At 46.2% G+C, this 23,261-nt stretch overlaps 1 protein-coding gene across 3 annotated transcripts in view; it reads right to left on the reverse strand.

Annotated features, from left to right (window-relative positions):
• Positions 1-5,420: 5,420 nt before the first annotated feature.
• The window catches only part of ITPR2 (inositol 1,4,5-trisphosphate receptor type 2), a 268,975-nt gene continuing 251,134 nt past the window's right edge, over positions 5,421-23,261 (reverse strand). For all 3 annotated transcript variants that reach the window (XM_075051507.1, XM_075051506.1, XM_075051508.1), the window contains 2 exons: positions 10,337-10,498; positions 5,421-9,095 (listed from right to left, as the gene is read on the reverse strand). In XM_075051507.1, the coding sequence (XP_074907608.1) occupies positions 9,009-9,095; positions 10,337-10,498 (249 nt within the window). In that variant the 3' untranslated portion in view covers positions 5,421-9,008. The remainder of the gene's footprint in view (positions 9,096-10,336; positions 10,499-23,261) is intronic.

Below are 23,261 nucleotides of genomic sequence, written 5' to 3' on the forward strand. Positions count from 1 at the left end.
TTGGGCAATCCTGAGGACACAGACCATTGCTCCTCTCTTTTAAGGGGGTTGCTGAAGGTTGTTGGTGAGCAGTGACAAAGGCGGGTTGGATTGATGTCTCTGTTTCACCCTGAGGAAGGTGAAGTGCTGTGCTGGAGGTTGAATCAGGGGAGAGGAGCTGTGTGGTGTTCTGACTTCACAACCATCTTCTCCTAAGGACGTGGCTGCTCACACCATGGGTACTATTGCTGTGGATACCTACCACTAGTGACAACACTTTGTTCCCTTCCCTGCCACCTTAGCTGACATAACTTCTGTCTCCAAAAATTTGGCCAGGTGGGAAAAATTACAGGGACCCCATAAGACAATTCATCACTTGACTGGGGAAACTGGCTGCGAACCTCTGGCTGAGGGAAGGCCATTGGAAAGGGAGCTCTCACCAATAAAACTAGGCAAAATGAAAGGCATTTCCAGAAAAAAAGAGGTGATGTGGCACCACAATGCCTGCCTAGATTCAGTGTCAGTGCAGCTGAGCCACATTCAGCCCATGAGACAACTTTATGTATGTCCTCCTCACCTTGGAGGCGGTGGGGCTGGTGGAGAGGTGGGCATGGGTCTGCCTTCCCAGGCTCGGTCGCCAAACGTCCCAGCCACCGTGCAAGGCCAGGTGCTTAGAGATGTGACCTGCTATTACGATGTCTGTCCTGCAGAATAAGCTTTGCATCCCGAGATTGCTTTAGACTGGATTCCCCTCTCCTGGAGAGATGGGAACCAGCATGGCCCATGGGGAACCAGGTTCGTTTGACCGGGACGTGGCACTTGGGCTGAAGTTTGAGCCAGACGAGAAACAGCTAGCAGATACACACCATGTCTTACTCACATGAAGACTTCCAAGCCAGGTTAGCTACCTTTTCCAGCTCCATGCCACAGCTTACAGAGAAGGAGCTGGATAAAACCCTATGGCCTGCACTATACCAGATGTTTGAGTAGATGATCGCAATGGCCACTTTGATCTTTCTAATTAATAGTTCCATTTTGCTATGTTAAAAATAAGCTTGATTATCATTTGCTTTTGCTTTTTTCTTTCCTCTCTTGTACACGCTTCCACCTCCCGCTTTCAGCTGCGCCCGGAAACAGAAGTATCACGTTACTATGAGAGAAGCTCATTTTGTGGTATTTCCATCCCGTCCAGAGCCAGGAAACACAGGCAATTTTGCAAGACAGCTTGTACTCAGTAAATTTCCAGCTCAGTTTATATTTCTGTATTTATTTAGATTTGTGCTAACCATGTAAAAGAGCACTCATCCCAAGTGAGGTGCTGTGGACAAACTTTCAAAAAAACGGATTTCATAGAGCAAGGACCCTGAGTAACAGGCTTTTCACTGGTCTGGTAGCTTCTGGCTAAGTCCTCACTTCTGAAAAGACACCCAAGACTGACAAAGACATGGACAGTCAACTTCTGATAACACTAACTCTTCACAGTAACTCAAAAGTAAACTTTTAGTAAATCCGACCAGTAAAATCGCCATTTCTGACACCATTTTCCTGTACCCTTGAGACCTCCCCTTGAACTTTCCTTCCTTCCTTTTCTTTTTCTGCATGATAAATTGTACCTCTAACGCATCGCATTTACAACTCTCAGAGTCTCTGGCTAGGTGCACGATACTCCCGCTAGCATCTTCCCACGTCCCAGCTGAGCAACCAGGGACCTGGGCAGATGTTTACGCTTGCATGGGAAGAGCACAATGGCTCCAGGGACCAAACTCTCCTCTCTTGACTCCTCTTCTCCTTCAGCAGAAAAGTCCTGCCACAGGCAGAAAAATCTGCATTTCCCATGGGACGGCAGCGCTCACAACACCAGCTGCTCTGCTTGTTTAGGTCTGCAGCCAACCCGTCCTTATTTCTGCATGCCAGTGTTCCCAAATACCCTCAGACCGAGTTGTGTGTGTATAACACATAGATCCTCAATGCTTAAAACAGAAAGATGAAGGGTTGGGAGGGTTTTTTGAAGGCACCAAGAATTCTGCTGTCTTTATCAATTTAGGGTGAAAACTTCCCTGCCAGATAAAGCCGTCGTTACAGCTCCCTGGTGGGCTACAAATGGGCCTGAACCAACCTCAAAGCCAGCAAAAGTTGACTTAAAAAAAAAAAAGAAATACAAACTCTGAGCCAACTGCCATCATCCAACACCAACTCAAGACTGAAAATGGGGTTTTTTGTACCCTGTTTCAAAGTTGCCCTGTGCTCTGCTGAACAGAACTGTGGGTCTCTGCCACAGTGCCCGAGTTAACACAGTTCCTGGGTGTTTCATGCTGTAATGCTGGCAGGGCAGCAAAGAAAGAGCAAGTGAATATACCCTTATATCTTTGGTAAGAAAGCAAATGCTCCTAGGAGAGGATTGTGAAATTCAGGTTAACATATCACAGTTGAAGGCCATTACACAAAACGATGATGATGTGCCAGAGTCCACGGTTTATGTGGCAACTCGGTCTTATTGGGAACAAAGCCTATAGAGCACGTTGCAGACTTTGGGAATATTTCATAAAGGGGTTTGGAGCCTTTGGGCTGTAACTGGATCCCCACAGCACTCTTGCCATCTGAATGAAATTGCAGGGTTTTGAATGGGGGTGTGAGAGGGCCCACGTAAAGCAACGCCTGGGTTGACCCCACAGCCTCGTGCACGGGGGTGAGCGTTGCTCCGGCAAAGGCCACAAGGCTGCTCCCCGCCGCCGGCCGCAGCAGCAGCCCTGCTCCCTGCTTCCCAAGGCAATGGCACGGCTGCAACGGTGCCCTCGTCCACCGCAAGACACCCCAGGGCCGGGGCCGTTGCCCGGGCCAGGCTGAGATCTCGCTGGCTCCCACCACTGGAGTACGGTTTTCTTCCAGCGGATTAGGTTAAAATTTGGAACAGAAGCCGTTCATCTCTTCATATCAACTTTGCCATTTCTGCAGTTTGTTTAACAGGCTATAGATGGCTTCAAACTCCAGCCAAGGGGTCGAAGATTGTGCAATAATTTACCACAAGAAGAGCTGTTAAAAAACTCCTGCTTGTACCAAGTCAGATATTGAAAGCGCTAGTTGACAAAATGATCTTTGACATTTAAACAGAGTTATTAAAGTTAGAAGGAGAAGACACTGCCAGTTTGACCATGCTCCTACAGATTTAGCTTATTGGTTTGGCTTCTCAGGCAACGGCCCGTCGTTCTGGACATTCCCAGGTCTCACCTTACCTGAGCAGTAGTGGATGAAGGTGGAAACATGGAGAGAGATGGGTGTCACGGAGTAAGAAACCTACTGTACAAAAAAAAAAAAAAAGGGTAACTGTTGGCTGTTTGCAGCAAGAGAAACACATTGAAATACCAAAGTTATAAAGGCTATTTGTCTTGTGCCTTGCAGCTTCCTGCTTCAGACTAAAAAAGTACAGCATATAAATAGAGTGGGCAAGTGTGAACCAATGATACCAATACACTACTCCACATTTAAAATCCCTAGAGCTTGAGTTTCTTCTGAGTCGTTTGGGATGATTTTGTGCAAATATGGCACATCCAGTACGGCCACCTGCAAACAGGAGTCACGCTGCCAGTCGCTCCTGTGGGCATCCCGGGACAGCAGAGAAGTTAGCAGCCCTAAATCTCAGTTTTCTCCACTTAAAAATAAGCTTGGCAGCCCTTCCCAGAAAACAAGCACGCTCTTTCCAAAGAAAACATCCTCGCCTGCAGATGCTTTTGTCACAGCGGCAGCGACGGTGGAAACAGAGGAGCTAAATTCACTCGTAGGCCACACCGGCGTGAGCCCGCTGACGTCTGCGCGGCTGATGCCGAGGGGGATGTTTGCTCCCTGAAAGGCCTTTTGAACTAAAATGTACCTTTGGGGAAAACATTTTAAAAGAGAGAAGCCTCGGCATTAGGTTCTCAGTTCTGTGTGCAAAACTGCTTCCACTTGGCCTTAGGAGCTTAATTCTGGTTTGGGGGCTTTTTGTTTTTAAATGTGACTGTAATCTTAGGTTGAAAGTTTACTATATGAAACCACATTTTCTCTTAGGACATCCTTTTTGCAGAACAATCTAAGAAACCTAGTAGCAAACAAGCTTCTTTCTATTTAACCTTAAAGTCATACCAGAGAATAGAAAATAAAGTTAATTCTACTCAAAACCTCAGCAGGTTGGTATAAGAAGTGCACAGAAGCAACAACATGCTCTGTTTAATGGGATTTTTCTTATTAATTAATTAGTAGGCTTTTTCTTACTACGAAGAGGCCTCATTCTTTTCCTCATAAATATTGACTTTCTGTAATAAACACAGCTGGGGAAAAAAAAAACCCAAAACACTTGTATGTCATAGCTCCCCTGTCACAGGTTTGTAAGGCGCTTCCGTTTTTCACAGCACCACAGATTTCCTCAGCCCGAGTTGTCTCAGTTGAGAGAGACAGTGGTTTTGGGCTGTTTGTCTTCCTCAATCCTTTCACCTAGAAGGGAGGGGAAAAACCCTGGTCTCTCTCTCTCAATGTGCTACTCGAAGGAGCTACACTGAAAACATGAAGAAAAAAAAAAAGGCACCAAAAACCTCCCACACACAAAAGCCTGCACCCTAGTAAGAGAAGTCACATCAAGCCTTCAAGCCTTTAACCTCTGCATTTGTATCATTCGGGGGCTGGATTTCCAAAATTAAAGTCTTGGGCTGGCACCAGGAACATATGATGGGCAGTGAGAGGCTCCCAAGCACCACCAGCAGCTCTGTCTCAAAAGGCCAATTCCTGGTGGAGACACAGATGCCCAACGTGGGCGCGCACACGAGTGTGCGTATCATATGCGCCCTGTGCTCGCCAGCACGGCCCGCTGACAGCCCTGGGGGACTGCCCTGCTGCTCCGCCGAGGGGCACAAGGATGGGATGTCACCTCGCTGCTGCTGAAATACGCGATGCTCAGGATGGTCAAAGCCTCGCAGCGAGTCGCCGAGTCCTCACGTCAGACCCAAGGAGGCAGTGAGACCTAACATGCCTCAGGCACCAGCAGAAAAACCCGAGGCTGTTCGGCTTGAGCCTGTTCCTCTCCACCGGTGACACTCACATCCATCACGATCCCTGCGTCCGCTCACCTTCAACCAGGGCTGCCCCTGGCCTGCCAGTTACGGACTAAACAAAAAGCACTTGAGCAAATTATACACCTAACTGCCACTCAACCTTCAGGAAAGGAGGCAATCTGAGCCATTCTCCTGAATGGAACAGTTTGTGCCTGAAATATAATAAATCCTCACTTTCATTGCTGGATTCAGCCTCATTCAGGGCTGTACTGATGCCTTCTGCTTTGTTACTTACAAGAAATGAATGCACACCCACAGCCTGGTCTCCCAGAGACAACCAACCTGGGTTTCCCAGCAGTCTCCAATTCAGCGGCGCACATTTCCCTGCACCTTAGCACCAAGAATAAGTAAGACAGACATATATAAAATGACACACTTTATTAAAAGTTACATTCAGCAGCAATGGACATATTTACTTAAGTAGATTTTTAACTGTCAATGAGCTTATAATTATAAATCCCTCTACAGCATCGAAAGCTCTTAGATGTTTTAACTTCTTTGCAATTATTTCATATAAATAGGTAAGGTAAATGATGCTTGCCTACGAAGAGGATATCCCAGCTGCATTAAACAAAGATATACATATAAATATATGTATAAAACAATGATTTTTGTTATAAACTCATTGATGGGGATATTTCACAATCTTTAAGGCTTGGGCTCTGGCCCTGCAACTATTATTCACTTAAGAAGTCTCCTGTTTAAGTTACCACGTGCGGGTGTACAGATTGCTCACAGGGCAGGGCTTAAGTTTTGACAGAATCAGCAAAAATGTCAAAACGCTCAGTGAAATATATTTACAATCTGTGCAAGTAGCATCACCTACTGTTACTGATTGCAGAGGTTTCTCTTGGAAGCTATCAACAGCAGAAAGGCACCGTGGCGAAGTCTAACTGGCATCTGTTAGCTCTTTGTTTTTGTCATTGTAGCTCTCCCTTCTGAAGAGCAGTATTTGGGCTCTTGAGCCTTTGAGCCTTGGGGACATTGGTCGGGGTGCAGGACAGAGAGAGAGCACCAGCAGCATGCAGCTGCAGGCCTGAGCTCAGGGCACAAACACACCAAGTCTCAAGTTTTTCCAGCTCCAACAGCAGAAACCTCCCTTGATGTGCAGCGGTCCAGCTGCTTTTTGCGAGTGTAAACAAGAAAAGTGCCACCCACTTCCAGTATTAGCCAACTGCCCACCCCCCAATAAATAGCGATCATTTAATTTATCTTATCGTTAAACTGTGCTTTATGCCTCTAATAAGTATATGTGTGAGGAAGAGGAAATTGCTGTTGAAACAGAAATTGTGACTAGATCTGACAAACTGCATAAACTACTTTGAGTTAATACAGCTGCAGGATCTCATTCTCTACCAACTTACCACTGACTTTACATTTGCATGCAACTTCTTTGGCTTCGTGATATACAGTAAGTCTAGTCAGAGAGGCAAATCTGGCTTTATCTTACACCAGCGGCTGGCTACTGCATGGCATGTGGCTGCTGCAAACTCCCAGAATCAATTCACTGTAAGTCTCTTGGTGCTGAACACCAACTGGTACATGAAGCCCCATCCTCACTGACAGGCGAGGCTTACGGAAGGGGTTTTCACCACCACAGTGATGCTGGAGCAGTAGCATCGAGACCTCATACATAGTAAGCATGAAGGAAAGGCACACTCGAAGCTTTATTCCTAAAATATCTCAGTCGTTCATTGAAGACAACTGCTTTTCTGTATTCTGCTTTGACCTAGCAGCTTTCCTACCATCAGCTCCCCATGCCACAGCCGCATCTGCTCTGCTCTCCAAAGACCAGACAACAGTCTGGTCTTTGGAGTGGAAAAGGTTACTCCAGCCTCGGAAGCAAACCCACAGCATCGACCAGCTCAGTCCAGCTCCCATTGCCCCCATGCACTCCCTCTGCCTGGGAAGCTGTGAGCCCACCAGCAGAGGAGTTGCAGAAAATTTAGTCTCCCACCACTCACTTTCCTTGGCCTTGTGCCATTTCTGATCACCACCACTTGCTCTTCACCTTACCGCATGGAGGCAGAGCGCTGGCTGGATTTGGGAGAATTTCTTGCAGGAAAAATAGACCCTAAAGCTGGAAATGGCCATCGCCTCTCATAACCGGGATGCTCCATGGACTAAAGGAAAGTCAACAGAAAGAGATTTTGTTTCTGTAAAATACAACAAATCCCTGCTTTCCACATAGTATTTTTTAAGGACACAATTGAAGCCAATGGAAAATGTTTTAATGACAGAAGAATCAGACCCTAATGTATATTATTTTTATCTCAGCCACCTCACTGGCACAAAACCAGAGATGGCTTTCAAAACCAGGTTTGAATTTGGGATGAAGAGAGGAAGATGCCCCTTCCTTCCCTTTACTCTAGCTCTGTTTGAATTGTGCCTTAAATAAGACAACGGCATTTCTTCAGAGAGAAACTAGAAATAGCGGAGCCAAGAATATTTTCAACTTTGATCAAAATGGCTTTTATAACAAAACAGAAATATTACAAGGGGAAAATCATTGCAAAAATATTTTGGTTTAAAAAGCAACTCCAGGTAACAGAGGTGCATTTCCAAATGTACCGAGGACAACTAGGTAACCAAAACCCACTGAAAATGAAAGTGAACTGGGCCCACGACTCCCACTTGTGCCCCAGAAATCTCAGATAAGAGAGAAGAGCCCTCTTGGGCTCGGTGGAAACCCTGTAACTTTTCTTTTAAAGCCAGCCCAAGAAATACAGGATACAGCAGAAACCTGCAGAGCTGACTTGGCTGCCGCCTTTCGTAGAGCCTAGAGCTGGAAGGAGCTCCTCTGGCATTGCCCCCCGTCGCCCACCAGCCAGGCCAGTCCTGCAAGTCCCTGAAAGCAGGAAGGGCAGGCAAAGGCATAAGCCCATGATCTTTAGCTCAGGAGAAAGCTGGCGGAATATGGTGCTTATTTACTCAAGTCAACTCTTGCTGAAGATGAGTTTATGGAAGGTAATGACACCATTACAGCTCCATACAGAAAGATATTTCTAAGCTTTTAAAAAAAAAATAAAATCCCATACATGTTTCAAACTACAGGTATAATTTTTTTCTTTCCTGAATCCTCCATTGGAACTTGAATTTAAGATACAGTTTAACTCCTCAGTATGTGAAATCTTACAGCCACATTAATGGAGAACATCTGAAGCCAGGAGAAAGAAATCACTTCCAGTTATGTTGTCAGTGTTATGTGCATAACATTCCCACAGCTGTAGATCCATTGTGCTCCATGTTATAAATAAGAAATTGCATGGTGACAGCTAAAATTCAAAAGCGTTAATGTTTCTCTTTGCAACTCTTTTTCTATTTTTTTCCTTCTTTTTTTCTTTAATTTTTTTTCAGTCTTTTGAGGTTTCTCCCCTTTCCCTCCTAGTAGAAGTTACTTGAAGCAACATTATCGCTTATCCAATTGACATATTTACGGTAATTAAAAAATAGTAAATGCCAAGCAAATATGACTAATGTTGCCATTTGGCAAATAAGCCAGAAACGACTTCTATTGATTCTGAACCAGGCTGTCGTATTTGCGTTAATAAACATTTCTCCTTCTTCTGCTCATCTTGGTTATCCCAGTGCTTTAGGGAGAAGTCCGAAGGCAGCTCAAAGGATGCGGCCAAACGCTGCCCCGACCTCTGTCGCGCACAGCAGCTACCGCCGAAGCCATCAAGTTGCAGAGCGCAAATGCAGCTGAGTCAGGCCCCGTGAACGAATACAAACGAGCTCCCTTGTATCTCTCGCATTCTAGGTTGTGGTCCCTTTCAACCATGAAAAACAGCTACAAATTGTTCCCAGAGCTAAACCACTTAACATCTTGGCACTTGGTTGTTTTTAACTTTGTAACAATAGGCACTGTTCACTCCTCTCAATCTCAGTTTTTTATTCTATAATAAAGCAGGAATACTGATGAAAGGCTAGTCACGGCTTCTCCCCGTGGTATCAGGGTGGTGGCATGTGATGATTCACATGGGGTGTGTTTGATCCAAGAAAGCCCAGCCTCTGCTTATTCTTCCTTTGTTCTGTCATCTAAGGTGGAAAGGCAGAGAGAGACGAGTTGAGATTTTTTTTTTCTTTTTACTATTATTTAGCAGTCACAGAGCAAGATACATATAAGCAAAACAACAGGGAGTGGAATTCTTTTCTTCAGCATTGAAAATTACAAGTAAGAGATGCCTTTGAAGTGGAAGATCTGCTTCCTGCAAAGTATGGACATTTTATTCTCATTTGTACATTTTTCTTATCCAGCGGCAGGTCTTACAGTGTATTTATTATTTGTGCTGCTATCGTGTTGCGTAGCCCTGCAGAGGGTCAGCATTTGCACTTGGTGCTGTACAATCACAGAATTAAAAGATGGTCCCAGCCTCAGAGAGTTTAAATTTAAGCCAGGAGAGAACAGATTCAGCCAGAGGGAGATGAAAAAAACCTACCAGGACAGTATGGGTAAGCACACTAAGCAACAGTCTTAGCACATCCAGCCTAAACCTATGTCGAGTTTTTCACAGGGAAAAAGAGTTTTAAGGAGGGATTTGAAGAGGGATAATTAGATAACTCTGTTGATGCCACTGAAGTGCTTCCCCTAAAGAAAACACAAAGATGCTTTTCTGAAACTGTAATGAGCACGCCAGAAGGGACCAGCATCTTTAGCAAAAGAGGAGCTGGCCTTCCGATCCTGAAGTGAGAGAAACACGTAAGGTGGTTTAGGCAGGAGCAGGGCTTTAAGGGAGGCCAGCAGCTTGTGCTCCTTCATACCCGGGAGAAGGGGGAGCTGCAGGAGGGGCACAAAGACAAGGGTGACACAAACAAAGCAACAGGCTCAGGCAATTGTTTTCACAACAGCACTGTTGATATTCTTAGTGGGGGAAAAAAATGCCAGTGTCAGATTCAGAAATCTCTTCTACTGATTCCCATCAGTATGCAGCTATTTCTGATGCTACGCCTTTTTTACTGCCAGGTTATGCAGTACCTGCATATGCAAAGCCCATCATTGCTTCTGCAGTTTTCCCTCTGTCCTCACACACTCACTGGGAGGATTTCATAACTAATTCCCCCTCAGCTTTTCTCCTTACCTGTTCTCTGCTGTTGCTAACGGAGTACAATTTCATTCCAAACCCGTATCAGTGTATCTACTCAGAAAGCTTACCGGAGGGAAAGATAAAACCTTTCTAAGACAAAAGCCTCTTTTGTAACCCTGTCCTGACTGTGACCTGATGAAAGCTAGTGCATTCACCCACATGCACTCAGGCTGCTACCCACTGCAGGGCACTTACCTGTTCCTTGAGCTCAGCAAGCTGACTGGAAAGCTGTTTTACAAGGCTCATGGTTGACTCCAGCCTCTCTTGCAGGTTCCTGATTTCGTTTTGCTCACTGTCGCCTTCATTGCTAACCAGGGACATGGCTCTCATCCGAGGGAACCAGTCCAAATTCTTCTCCTACATGGGTATTAGAAAAATTAGTAATGTTAGTAGGGGTATATGCAGTGCTACTAAGCTGAGACTAGAGAATGAAAACTCAGAAGGACTTCTACTCAGTGGATGACACACAGCAAGTGAGCTTAAGAAGTAGTAAATTCAGAAAATATTTTACACAAGCATTTTTACTCTTGGTTCTCCTTAGCTACAAAGGAGGCACCAACTGGAAAACCTTGGTTCCCCACAGCTGCACCTGTATTGCAGCGTGGGCAGTGTTGGCACATTCATCCACGGCTCTGGCACGCAGAAACACCCGCTGGGTCAGCTCTGGGGAGACTTCTCTGGTACACTAGCACCAGGAAAGCCTGAGCACTCCCCATGCTTTGCTCTTAAGTGTATGCAGGGACACATTTCCCCACTGTCTCTTCAGCTTGGCTGGCCTCCATCTATTTCAGCTGTCCTTGCAGCAATGTCAGCGAGCCAACACCAGGAAAACAAGACAAGCCAGAGTCCTCTCCAGACTGGCCTGGAGCGTGCCTACTGTAAGAGCAGAGGGACCTTGGATTCAGCTGCCCACAACAGACAATTTGGGGTCCTGGGAATGGCTTAGGCTTCAGCATGCTATTCAGATCGTATACCTTAGGTAAATGCAAGCACAACCCCATGGCCAAGGGCTCACCTGCTAAGGACCAAGCACTACATGGAATAGCACCGAATTGGGTGTTTCTCTATTCATGGACTCAGGCTATGAATTTAATCACAATAAAAATACTGTAAATAGATGAGTCAGGAAGGTGTCGCCCATCAGCATGAGCCTGAATTGTCTCCATGGCTCAGGGGCACAGATATTTGTATGCAAAGCATAACAGAGGAGATGGAAGGGTGCAAGCCTAGGAGGAGTGGCAACCATGTGGCAAGCAACCCAGTTTGCCTTAAGGCACGAGAAAAAGGGAACAGGTCCTGTAGCTGGCTATGCGTTACATCGACGCACCTCTGCCCTCCACCTTGGGGGGAGTGGGAGGATGTGGTTAGATCATATGCCTGGTTTTTTGCAACGGGCCTTTATGGACACGTGCACTTGATAACTTTAGAAGAGAAACAGAAAGAGTTGAAGTGTGTTTCTTCCAGTCTCCTGTGTTGTGAATGGCCCCAAACAAATAGCACTATATTGAAAAGAAAAGGAGGAAAGAAAAGGAGGAAAGAAAAGGAATTCTTTCCAGAAGTCCACCTACAAGACTCCTGGCAGGCAAAAGCTGTGCTACTTATGTTGTCCAGGCTTGGTATTTGGTAAAGTTTTAAGTGCATTGAACTTACTGTAGTCTCGGACTTTGCTTCACCATGGAAATAGAAAAGCCAGTGATGATTCTGCAGTATTTACAGCTGGGCAGGGCAGGCAGCCGTACGTGAGCAGGGTCCGCACAGGCTGGCCTGGCAGAGCTGTGAGCCCGGGGATGTGCCAAGTGAATACAGCTTCATCGTGCTTCCAGAGAGAGTTGCTCTCAACTCTGTAGTGCTCTGCCCTGATCACCAGACCCTCCCCTCCTATGATAACATGGTTTAGAAACAAGCAAGCTAACCCTCGGTAAGTATGGAAGCACTTAACGGTATTCATATTTTTCCACTATTTGTGTTAGCTCAGTCCCCTCTGTTATCCCAGATAAGACTAAATGCAAAGCCGTAAGAATTTTGGTTTGTTTTCTTCTTTTTAACTCAAAACTTCTAATGAGTTTTTGCCCGGCTGTGCAACCTCTGGTCCTGTCGCTAAACCGACAAGATGTTCAGGGAATAAGACTGTGCCCCTCTGTTGCACTTTGCAGCCCAGGGCTCAGTCAGCCGTGTACGCTGATGGAATGAGGCCTCTTTCCTCGCTGCCCACTTTTTTGAGCCTCGTGATCTCATTATGACAATTTACTGTGGTTACGCATGATGCCATTTTCAATGGGTCATAACTCATTCAAATCAAAACCTGTTTTCACCAGCTCTGCTGGTGAGCTCAAAAGGAGCGCACGTGACCCTCACTGCTGGATATCCCCAGCGGACACACGGAGCGGTAGACTTCTATTTCTGCTGCATGCGTTTCTGCTTACAAGAGCAGCATTCATTTTACACGAGTATGCTCTGATATTTATTTTAAATTTATTTTGGCTAGGATCTAGCAGAGCATTCATCACGTGCCTAGCATTAAGCACAGGTGTACTCATTTATACTAAGCTTAGTTTGTGCACAGTGCCTTTCTGGATCAATGCCTTTTTTTTGCAAAATGTTTGCCAGCAAATTTGTCTGCCACCACAGGCACAGAAAGTGAATTCAAAGGAGCTACAGTGAACAGAGCTGCACTTGTATCTGAGTGTTTCCTGGAAAGCTCTGGTATCTGCACCCATTACAGCTCCTCTTGCTTGAAGCACCTGAAGGTACCAAACGCAAGGCCGCATGGCCATAGAGCCAGCTGAGGGGCCGGGAGCCCTTTTTGGCAAGGCTCACCATAACGCCAAAGTTTCTAAAGCCAGGCTACACAGGGAGAGCAATCTGAGACTCCATCATTGCGGTTCTTGTGTTTGCCGAGTACTGCTGCCAGCATTGTGAAATGCACTTTGCTAGTTTTGTTTTCCATCTGCCACTCCCTCCCTCCTCCAGGATGCAAGGCAGAGACCGCCGACTGCCTCGCAAAGATTTTTGTAGACTGACCCTCCACCACACTGCAGCGTCCAGAGGAACAACGCACAAATCCGTGTGGATGCCACACAGCCTGCCTCCGTGGGCTTGCCTCTCCCGAGGCTCCCACTGTCACCGGCTTCCCTCCTCCTCGGCACGACATTATACTTCCCGGGAAGAGGGGTGACCAGGAGCGGGTGAAGACAGGGACAGAGCACACAGCACCTCGCCCGCTGCCACACGATGCTGTGGTGCTGGTGGTAGCTCTTCAGCTGGAACTGCTCGGAACCACGGGGCAGCTCGTCTCGGCCACCACGAGCCCCAGAGTCACGGGAGCTCAACGACAGACTCCGCTCATTCGCGTATGCCTGGCTTTGCCTTCCCCGCAGCGCTGTGATAATCCCTCCCAAGAAAGAAACCCAGTTGTGGTTTAGTTACAGACCAAGAGGATCTGGGCATTTTTTGCCAAAATGTTGTGGAGGATCAAGCAAGGGCTTGATCCAAGTTCTAAGAGAAGCTGATGGCTTTGCACGGACCAGAGACTTCACAAAAAGATGTTACTGACTTCTATAGCTTTTCCTGGTCGCAGGGAGGCAACAGGTCAAACAGCTTACCACAGGTCTCTCACTTGGTAGTCCCAAGCGCTGTGTTGGGTGCAGGCAGGACTTCGCTTCTTGGTTCTCAACTGCATGTACATCTAATGAAATCCAGTCCAGCTGTGTATCTTTGTCATGGAAAGTATCAGAAAGACTCAAAATTCAGCAGGTCAGTAGGAAACACATTCTAGCCTGCCAACCTGTCTTTAAGTTAAAAATACTTATCTAGCTTTCACCGATAGTTCCATAATAGTGCACGCAGTAGGTATATTCCCTTGCTGAACTGCATGCTTTTGCTGGTCAATATTACCTTATTTTTTCATTGCATTATGAACTGCAGAACTTTATTAAAGGGCAGCATGAAAATTAGCTCTGGCACACAGCCCTGTTTGCTGAGTCTATACCACAAACAAACAGCCATTGCTGTTAGAGACAAAAAACTTTTGATCACAAACCTGCCGAGATCCAGAAGGCAAATTGGACAAGGCTCCTCTGCCAAAATTTTTAGTGATCTGTAAGTGTGCACGGGGGGACAGGCACTCTGTGACTGCTCAGCTATGGGAAAGCTATTTTTACTTAGAGGTAATTGCTTGCCAATTAACTGGAGGTAGTTAACATGTTTGTACAACCCCAAACATTTGTTCTGGGACTTAAATGTTTATGGGCTCAGTCCAGGGTTCACCTTGACCAACTAACACATTTTAACGCTGTAACATGCCTCCTCTACGCTGCAGGTGCGCTCCTGCTTCGCCTTATGTGACTGGTGCGGGGCTGGGATTTTGCAGGGTGTTACCTGTCATGCCTTAGCTATCACTCTCAAAAATCCAATCATTTTGCCCAGGATAGCATTCACTCAGACATTTTGAACCCCATCTGGAAGAGAGCAGCAGTTTGGATGAGGGAGGTAGGCTGTTGGCAGGGAGCAGGGCAAACCTCTGCAAACTGCTGTCGCAGGACTCCATCAACAGCCACCAGGTTAGCGCGAGGCGACACAGCTCGAGCATAAATGAGCTCACAGAGGGTGAAGTATGTGGATGGGATGCTTTAAAACGAAGTAGCTGTCTGGACACAGAATTAATTGTTAAAATGTACTGAAATCTTCTTTCTAAACAACAGGGGTTGAACGCAGTATATTGTTACTGTTACTTCATTCTCGCACAGGATAGCAGATACTTGCAGCCCAACCGCAGCAGCCCACCTACGGATCACAGCATCTTCCCGCTCCACACTCCCTCCGCAAGCATAACGCGTGCCTCGCAGAATTCATGTTTAAGCATACATCTGTGTCCAGGGCAGAGAGTCAGCCAGACAGGAAGGCTGCAGGGACAGAAAGGAGCCGCAGCCTCCTCTCTGTCAGTTCAGCTGAGGGGAAAAAAAAAAAAAAAAAAAAGGAAAAAAAAGGCAGGTCGGGCTAGCCAAAAGGCTGCTGGCCAAAGAGACTGCACACGAGCAGAGCAGACATTTCGTGTGGCGATCCAGCATGCTCGCTCCCTCCGTCCTCCCGCCTCGCTGGCGGGATTCCAGGGGGAATCACAGCTCCCCCAGGGCGAACACCTCTCTGCCAGGTACTCTGGGTACACGTAGCTGCGAGGTGCCGCCGGCGAGGGCACACGCCTGAGAAATCACAGGGCTTAGAGGATTTGCTACTCACGTTTTCTGAGAAACCTCAAACCCTTCTCCTCAGAGAGGCATGCTCAGAGCAAAAATCTGCGTTTGCCTCTTGGACTTTTCTGTGCAACTTTCTCCTTCCCTTCTGTGGGCTTTCCAGGGGGAAGGCAGAGCTTCGGGCTAAGTCCCCCCTTCAGTAAAACATTGCCATTTTTCTGACTTTGGTAGCTCCAGTTGAGCATGGATGGAGAACAGACTGAAGAGTTTTGTTTAGTTTCTATACTTTGTACAAAGTCTCTCTCGAGCCATCCCTGTCCTGTTGGCACAGCCCACTGGCTTCAATCGAGCTCTCACGCTGAGCTGAATCCATGCTTCCAGAGTAATTGGCAGAGGGACGTTTCTTTAGGAGGTGCTGGTTTCACAGACTAGCAGTGAGATGGATCAGCTGCAACCAGCAGGAAAGACTGGGCTGAGACTTTAAAAAATAGATTACTAGATAACAATGAGAGAAAATGGGTCAAAGAGTAGGACAAGGGGGATGAAGTAGAGGGGCGAAGGCAGCCTAATGCACGCTTTCTGCCGGTGCCACTGCCGTGGGCTCAGAGTGCCGCGCCGCCGTCAGCCGCACCAGACTTTCGTTTCTCCAGCAGACTCTAACGCAGCGACTCTTCGCCCTTTCTGTCCTGTGACCCCTTGTTGCAACATGAAAACAAGCCGTGTCAGGACTTCCCTCCCATCTATTCAAAACGAAAAGCAGCGATGACTGCTCACAACTCCTCTGGGTTGCGACCTCCCCAGCTGCGCACATCAGCCCACGAGACGGGTCTCTCTCCGCGCCCTCCAGCCCACGAGATGGGTCTCCTCCGCGCCCTCCAGCCCACCGCTCCCCCGTCTCACACAGACCCTTCGCTCCTTGGTGCCTCAGCGAGGCAAGCGAAACGGCCCCCGGGAGCGTTTTTGTTTCCTAATAGCGAGGCTGAGAGAACGGGTGTGCTTAAAGCCCTCTTTGCTCCTCAGGTAGGGGGTGACCGAAGGGTGAGGAAGAGGAGCGTGGACATCACCATGAAGGTTTGCTACCGGCACCTCGGAGTGCTGCGCTGGGCTGTCCGTGGTATCTCACCCCGCGAGACGCGTTTGCTGGCACACAACGAACAGCGGGCACCGCGGCAGCCCAGCAAAAGCCTCCTATAGCTTTAGGGAGGCAGCTTCGCCCTCTGCGACGCAGCCGCGCCGCGGACACGAGCCTCGAGCGAAGGCAAACAGAGCGTCGGCACCGCTGCTCTTCGGCAGGCGGCTCGTGTCCTTTCAGGCGCGAGAACGAACAGGCCGTTCGCTCCCCTTTCTTGAGCTGGCACCTTGAACAAATATTTTAGCGCTCGGTACAGAGAGATCTATTTACTGAGAAATTATTCTTTATGTCTGAAACGTAAGTAAGTCCATCCATTCCCTTCCAAGATCTGTTGCCCGTATAAGCAGACAGGGATCAGTCCAAACGACCTTTTGAAAGCTATTATTTTTCTGCCTAGGGACAGACTCTGGTCCTAAAAGTCTGTAGTTATGTAGCTCCTATAGCCACCTTAAAAAGGGATTTTAAAGATTTAAACTATCTTGTGCTTTAGATGACACAGGGCAATAACCACTTTGTGATTTAATCACAGACAATAATAATTTTGTTCAGTGCATGATTCAGCTAATCCACAATTTGATAAACGTTCATCCTAAACTACAAACCCAAATAGCTTTCTGCAAATCCTGTTTGACACTTTAATGTTAAGACTATTTGATAAGCAATCTGTGCTGTACAAGAATATAGGGAGGGAAATTAGGAATTGTTATGCATCTATACACATCCACAACAGTAATTCAAGGAAAATAAAAATAAACCTTGGCAATTACAGATAAATCTTTATGCAACAAGAAAACTAATAGGTTTGGCTGGGTCTGTACTGGATTGATACATGCTACAGCTTCCACAGCTCACGGAAAAATATAGAAATCTGTTTCTCCCTTGAAAGAAGGTTGGAACCATAACACAGACCCACCGTCTGCTTTAGCAGCGTCATTGATGCATTTACTTTCATTTTAACTTGGCTGAATGTTTTTGAGGGCTGCAACAGAATCTATCACTGTAATTCTGAATAATTTTGAGTTCTTCAAGACCGATATCCAGGCCAGTCAGTTATAAATGTCTCACTATCAGCGTTCCTGCTTGTGATATCCCCGCAAAAATAATGGCAAGGAATTATAATAAACTTCAAATTGCAAAGATTTTTCTCTGATGCTGTATGTGCCAGTTTCGATACTCAGCCTGAAACCTGTAAAGGACCCTGCTTTTACAAGAACAAGCACCCCAAAACTTCTACTTATCGAATACACCTGGGGGACTTGGCATTTATCTCCAAGAGATGGAGACAATCACGGAAATAATTTTTTACAGTCGAGACCGTAAGTTTGAACGTGATCTCACACCACTGTTGCGGGCGAACCCATATGCAAATGGTAAGTACATGAGTCAGCAGCGTGCCCTTAAGAGTGAAAAAGGCCACCACGACCTGGGCTGCACCAGCCAGAGTGCAGCCAGCACGTCGAGCAAAGCCATCTGCTTCAGCCCCGAGCAACCGTGCCCCAGAGGTGGAAAGCAGAACCCAACTAAGCAGCTTTGTCACCAGCGCACGGAGGCTGCGCCTCCCAGTACCCTCCAGCTGGGAACCCGGGGGACCCGCTGGTGTGCAAGGGCCGCAGCCGGCCGGGGACTCCCCAGAGTTGCACGGCACAACTTCTGCCTGCTTGGAGGGCCGGGGGCTGTATCCCACCCCAGCACCACTCTCCTTGAAGCCACGTTTGCTTCTCGCGTCTTCCCTTCCCCGCGGCACACGTTCATTTCTCAACTGTTGATTTCTTCTGCCGTTTCAATTGCTGTCTGCCACCTTATCTCTATCAGAACCCTGAGAATTGATATTCTCCTCTGCAAATCTTCAAGAGTCCCAACACTACCATCTGAAACTAGGATTTGGTGCTTAATATTTGTGCCCTTAAAATAGATATAATTATAGATCTGTGCAAAACATGAGTTTATTTTTCCACATTCCTATGTTTTTATGTTGTTAGTGGTTACGGGACGTTCTTTAGGAAAAACACTGCAGATTATTCATTTAAAATAATTAAATTATTTCTGATATAATCCCTGGATCTTGCGCATAACGAAACAACATCTGGTACAGAGATTAGAAAATAAATGTTCTTGGCTTATTTTTTTTTCTTTTGTTAAACAGATGTTGTTGATACAAAACGCAGAACTGTAAATCATAGCCTGCAATGTGGACACAGACTGTCACTACTGAGCAGAAATTTACTGTGGCTAGATAGAGATTTGAAACAGCAATGAATCACTGGCTTACTAACTTTATTCACGTGGGTATGGTTTCAATATTCTGACATTAAGTGCACATGTCCTTAAAAAAAGAACCTTTTAATGGCAGCATGGGAGGCTCTGGTTTAGTTCCAGCTGTCTCGGTGGGGGAAGCACAGTGTAATGCAATGGCAGCCTCTGCGCAGAGGCACCTGGCAGTTCTCTGTCCCTTCCCTCCCAGCTCATTGCGGTGCCGATATTAAATCCCGCAGGGCCGGCTCCCCCGGCGCTGAGAGCGGCCCCTCTTCGTGCCCACCGGGGAGGGCAGCCCTGTCACGGGAGAGGGGCTGAGCTGCTTGCGCAGCCTCACCACGGCCACCAAAACGCCTCCAGCTCTAACTTCTGTCTCCCTCTTCTTCCCCTGCTGCTCCCGACATCATTTCAGCAAATTCACCGTTCGGTTGCCGGACTGGCTCACACCTAGCTGAATGGTAATGGTATTTCTGCTTCCCATGGACTGTGTTTAAAGCAAACAGAATTACGATGCTTCTCCAGCCCCTCGCCGTACCTACCCGCACGCTACCACACCGCTTGCACTAGCATGCTGAAGCCCCCCTTCTCCTGTTCTTCTTTTAATATTGATTTTCTTTTGCAAAACACGCTAGCAGGAGCACTCCAGATACCGCCCTCCAGACAAAGGCCAATGGCACTAATCCCACTGCAATGTAAACATACCCTACAGTATCATGCCACAGCTGGCAACAGAGATGTTGTCTCCTCCTTAGAGACATACTTACCACTCAGCTGGTAAGGACACCACAAATTTTGACCCATTTTTGTCAATGTAAGTGCTGGTTTGATCCAGTGGATCACGGTCTAACTCCATGGTTAAACTCCAAACCATGACCTCTACTTCATATCTTTTGTGGCACAGGATTCGGGCACATACTTGTTGAAATTTATGGGGTTTTTTCACATTTTGCTTTAATTCTCTGGTCCTGTTGCCTTGTATTTTGCAAGTACTGTCCATTTCCTAGCTTTAGCTTCAATTTGGTGTAACAGAATCTTTGGGAAATACAAAGACTCAGCTGGAGACTCGTTTTTCAGAGGCTCAGGACTTGACCTTATTCTCAGCTTTACACAGGCAGAGCTTCGCTGATTGCAGCGTGATTGTTCTGGTTTAGGATACTGCCAGAGTCGAGGCATTTTGAATCCTGATCGGAATGTTCCTGTTTCAGGCCCATTTTGACTCTGATGTATTTTGCACATGGTGCAGTATGAAGAACAATTTAAAGAACAACATTTTCTTTTAAGATTAATAAGAATTATTACCTATCACCAATGGGCTATACCGAACTGTTTTTTTAAGCAACGATGTGATCATGCATATACCATACACTTGCATAAATTCACATACTCGAGTATCAGTCAGAGGAGAGAAAAAAGATCTAGCTTTCTCTCTGAAGTGTCTCTTGACAAAACAACACCAATCAATGGCCACCTTTCAGCCTTATGGGCCTGAACGCTACCAACCTGCTCACAAATCGCTTGCTCTGTTCAAATGCTCGCCCGTGGGTTTTGTACATTCCTCTGCACGGCGAGCACAACTCCTTGCCTGTGCAGACACGATGGCCAAGGAGGGGTCCCTTGGCAGCTCTGGCTGTGGCTGGGTGAGCGGCAGATCCCACAAGGTGCCACTTGCCTACTGGGAAGCACGGAGCACTTTTATTCCCTTTGGGAAATAGGCGGAAACCAGCAAAACCGGGCCCTCAAGGTGAAACAAGCGGCTATTCGTTCAGGTTCATGTCTACTGTGCGCTGTTTTCAGAGGCTGCAAGCATAGATCAATAAAAGACAAAACCACCATGGTACTTTGTGAACCTTTATCTGCCTATGCTACATTTTCATTTAGTGCTCTTGCTCGTATTGCTAGGAAAATATTGAAATAGATCCTCTGTACAGATCTGCTGTTTCTTTTTTTTTTTAACCCAGCATTTAAATATGGTTTGCTCTGTTCAATTAAAATGCATTTTCTCTTGAGAACAAGCAGATGATCGGTTTCACAAACCCGGAGTTAGAATTTTCCTTCGGCAGCACCCAGCAAAATGAAAAACAGACAAAACATTTTAATCACGTGTATAAAATACACAGGGTCCATTAAATATCATTTAAAGTTGCCTGTTTGTTTTGGAGACTCTTTAAAGCTCCTACTAACCCAAACTCACAGAAGTGTAATGTGATTCCTGATCTATTGAATTTTGTAGGATGGCTGTAGTGGGTTCCATTATATATAAATTGGATGCAGCCAATTTACAATCTCCGATATATACTTTTATCTCAAAATGCCCTGTGAGGCAATTGTGTAAAGTACTTTATCAGGGATTGTTGTTGGTAATATTGCAAGATTTCATGATGTAAAAAATACATCAATGTCATTTAAATTGAACAAAATGGTTCCCATTTTTTTCTCCTGTAGAGCATTTTTAACCATCTTCTCAACAAATTTGTTCAATAAATACTGTATGAAACAAACATTTTGCACTTTGTCCCACAGATACAATTTGCCAACCTGACTGATTTCTTTCTCTACAACTAATCTGATTTCTTTAGGCTATACATCTTCTCTTTTATTAAAGATGATGCAATCTTAGCTTTTTATCATACACACATCCACCACACTAAGAAGAGAGAAGATTCCATGAACTAGCCTTGCAACGAAACAGAAAAACCTGACACAAATCTCATAAAGCTGATCCCAAAAGATAAATAGCACAATGAGACCGAAGTTTTACAAATTCAGAAACTTATCTATGCAGAGAAATACAGGTCGATGGATTTTTCTTCCCATAACAGATACAGAAAACGAGTAACTTCATCATATCTGTAACACTTTGTAAAACCAGCTCACACTAATGTTGCACCCAACTCCCCCAAACCTTGCTGTCTCTGAACTGTGAGAACTCAGAAGCAGAACTACATTTTTGGTAGCCTTTCCCTGTTACTTCTTGCAGAATCTCACCGCTATGTTTTAAGTCCAACCAAAGTTACGCTTATTTACTTTTAAATGGTGTTCCTGGTAAGGCAACAACCTCAAACTCATCTCCCTGTTCTTTTACTAATTGCCTTTATGTCTTTGGGCAAACCCGTAGTCCTTCCTTTCCTCAGCATCTGCAGTTATCTATCTGCCTTGGCTGCAGACAATTTTGGAGTCTCTTTCCCATTCAAGAAGCCAGAAGCTTAGTACCACTGTAATACAAAGAACAATAATTGTTTTCAAATGTTGCAATAATATTCTCAAACAGCATTGAAGTGTTTTGTGTTTGTTGCTTCTCCCATAGTGCAAAATCAAATGAATTCAGTTTACACGCTTTGGGATCTGCTCATCACTTTGTTCCTCTGGGGTTGAACTCACCACTATCTGTGACCCCAGTTAAGGTCCAGTTTTCATTAGGCAAAGCCATACACAGCCAGTCCCAGGAGAATCAAGGCTCTGTTACTGCCAGGATTTTAAGCGCAACAGTAGGTGCCTATCCAGTGCCTTGGAGAGCCTTTCCATCATTTGAAATCACAGAATAAAGGTCTGCCCACACACAGATCCATCTGAGGCCACATGCTTCTTTAACAAAGGGATAAAAGATGGCTCTTGCAAGCTGCCTGGAAAGTTAACAGCTCCAGTCTCTGGCAGGTCAAGGCGGGAGTGGATTCCAGCAGGGAACCGCAGCCCATGTCCTGCCAGCAGCACTGCTCGGCTTGAGGGCGCTCCAGCTGGAACACCTCCACTCCATGTTCGTGGGGATGTGCAAGTTTCAAGGAACACAGCCTCATGTCCAGACCCCTCCTCGAGTTTTTAAGGCCAGCAGCGAACAAACAAACAGGAACCCAACTCGGCTCATTTATTTTAATTCGCAAATTGAATGAATTGAAGTTGGAAGGAGGACAAGGAGGCTGTGACTACACTGTATTATCGAGGCAGAACCCATCTTTACAGCAAAATCGGTCTTCGAAGCCTAAATGCTGGTCAACAGACAGGTGGCCAAATCCTTCAAATACAGAGGAAATCAAGCTGAGATTACAACTGAGGCACAATACCACAGGGTCCAAAAAGACTAGTGCTGGGTAGTATCAAGCCACTGATCCCAGACCTCGGGGGAAATCTCAATGAATATACTTTTGGGGAATTTTAGGCTCCGCTCTGTAACTTCCAATTACATTACAGCTTTGTATTCAGAAGTGATTTCAAAGGAAAAAGGAAAAAAGACACCCTTGTGTTGGTGCTGGGACCTGCCCCATTAGGAGTTAATGAGACTGTGAGGGGCTGAGCACAGAGGCAGCAGGGACAAGGGCACCGTGGAGCAGCATGGCCGTTCCTTCACCGAGTCAGTTCTGGGGATGAAGGTTATCACCACACCCTCACCACACACAGCAAATCCGCCTGGGCTGCAGCACCTGCCGTTGATATCAATCTTTCTCCCACTGCAGCTAATGGCATCATTTCTAAGGAGGCAGGATCAGATCCGTGGTTTCCCATTCAAGCAGCAACAGCAAAATTAATTTTGCCTGTCTGGAAAGAATGTATATAA

The sequence above is a fragment of the Buteo buteo genome, chromosome 19 (genome assembly GCF_964188355.1).
Source record: "Buteo buteo chromosome 19, bButBut1.hap1.1, whole genome shotgun sequence".
NCBI classification, from domain to species: Eukaryota; Metazoa; Chordata; class Aves; order Accipitriformes; family Accipitridae; genus Buteo; species Buteo buteo.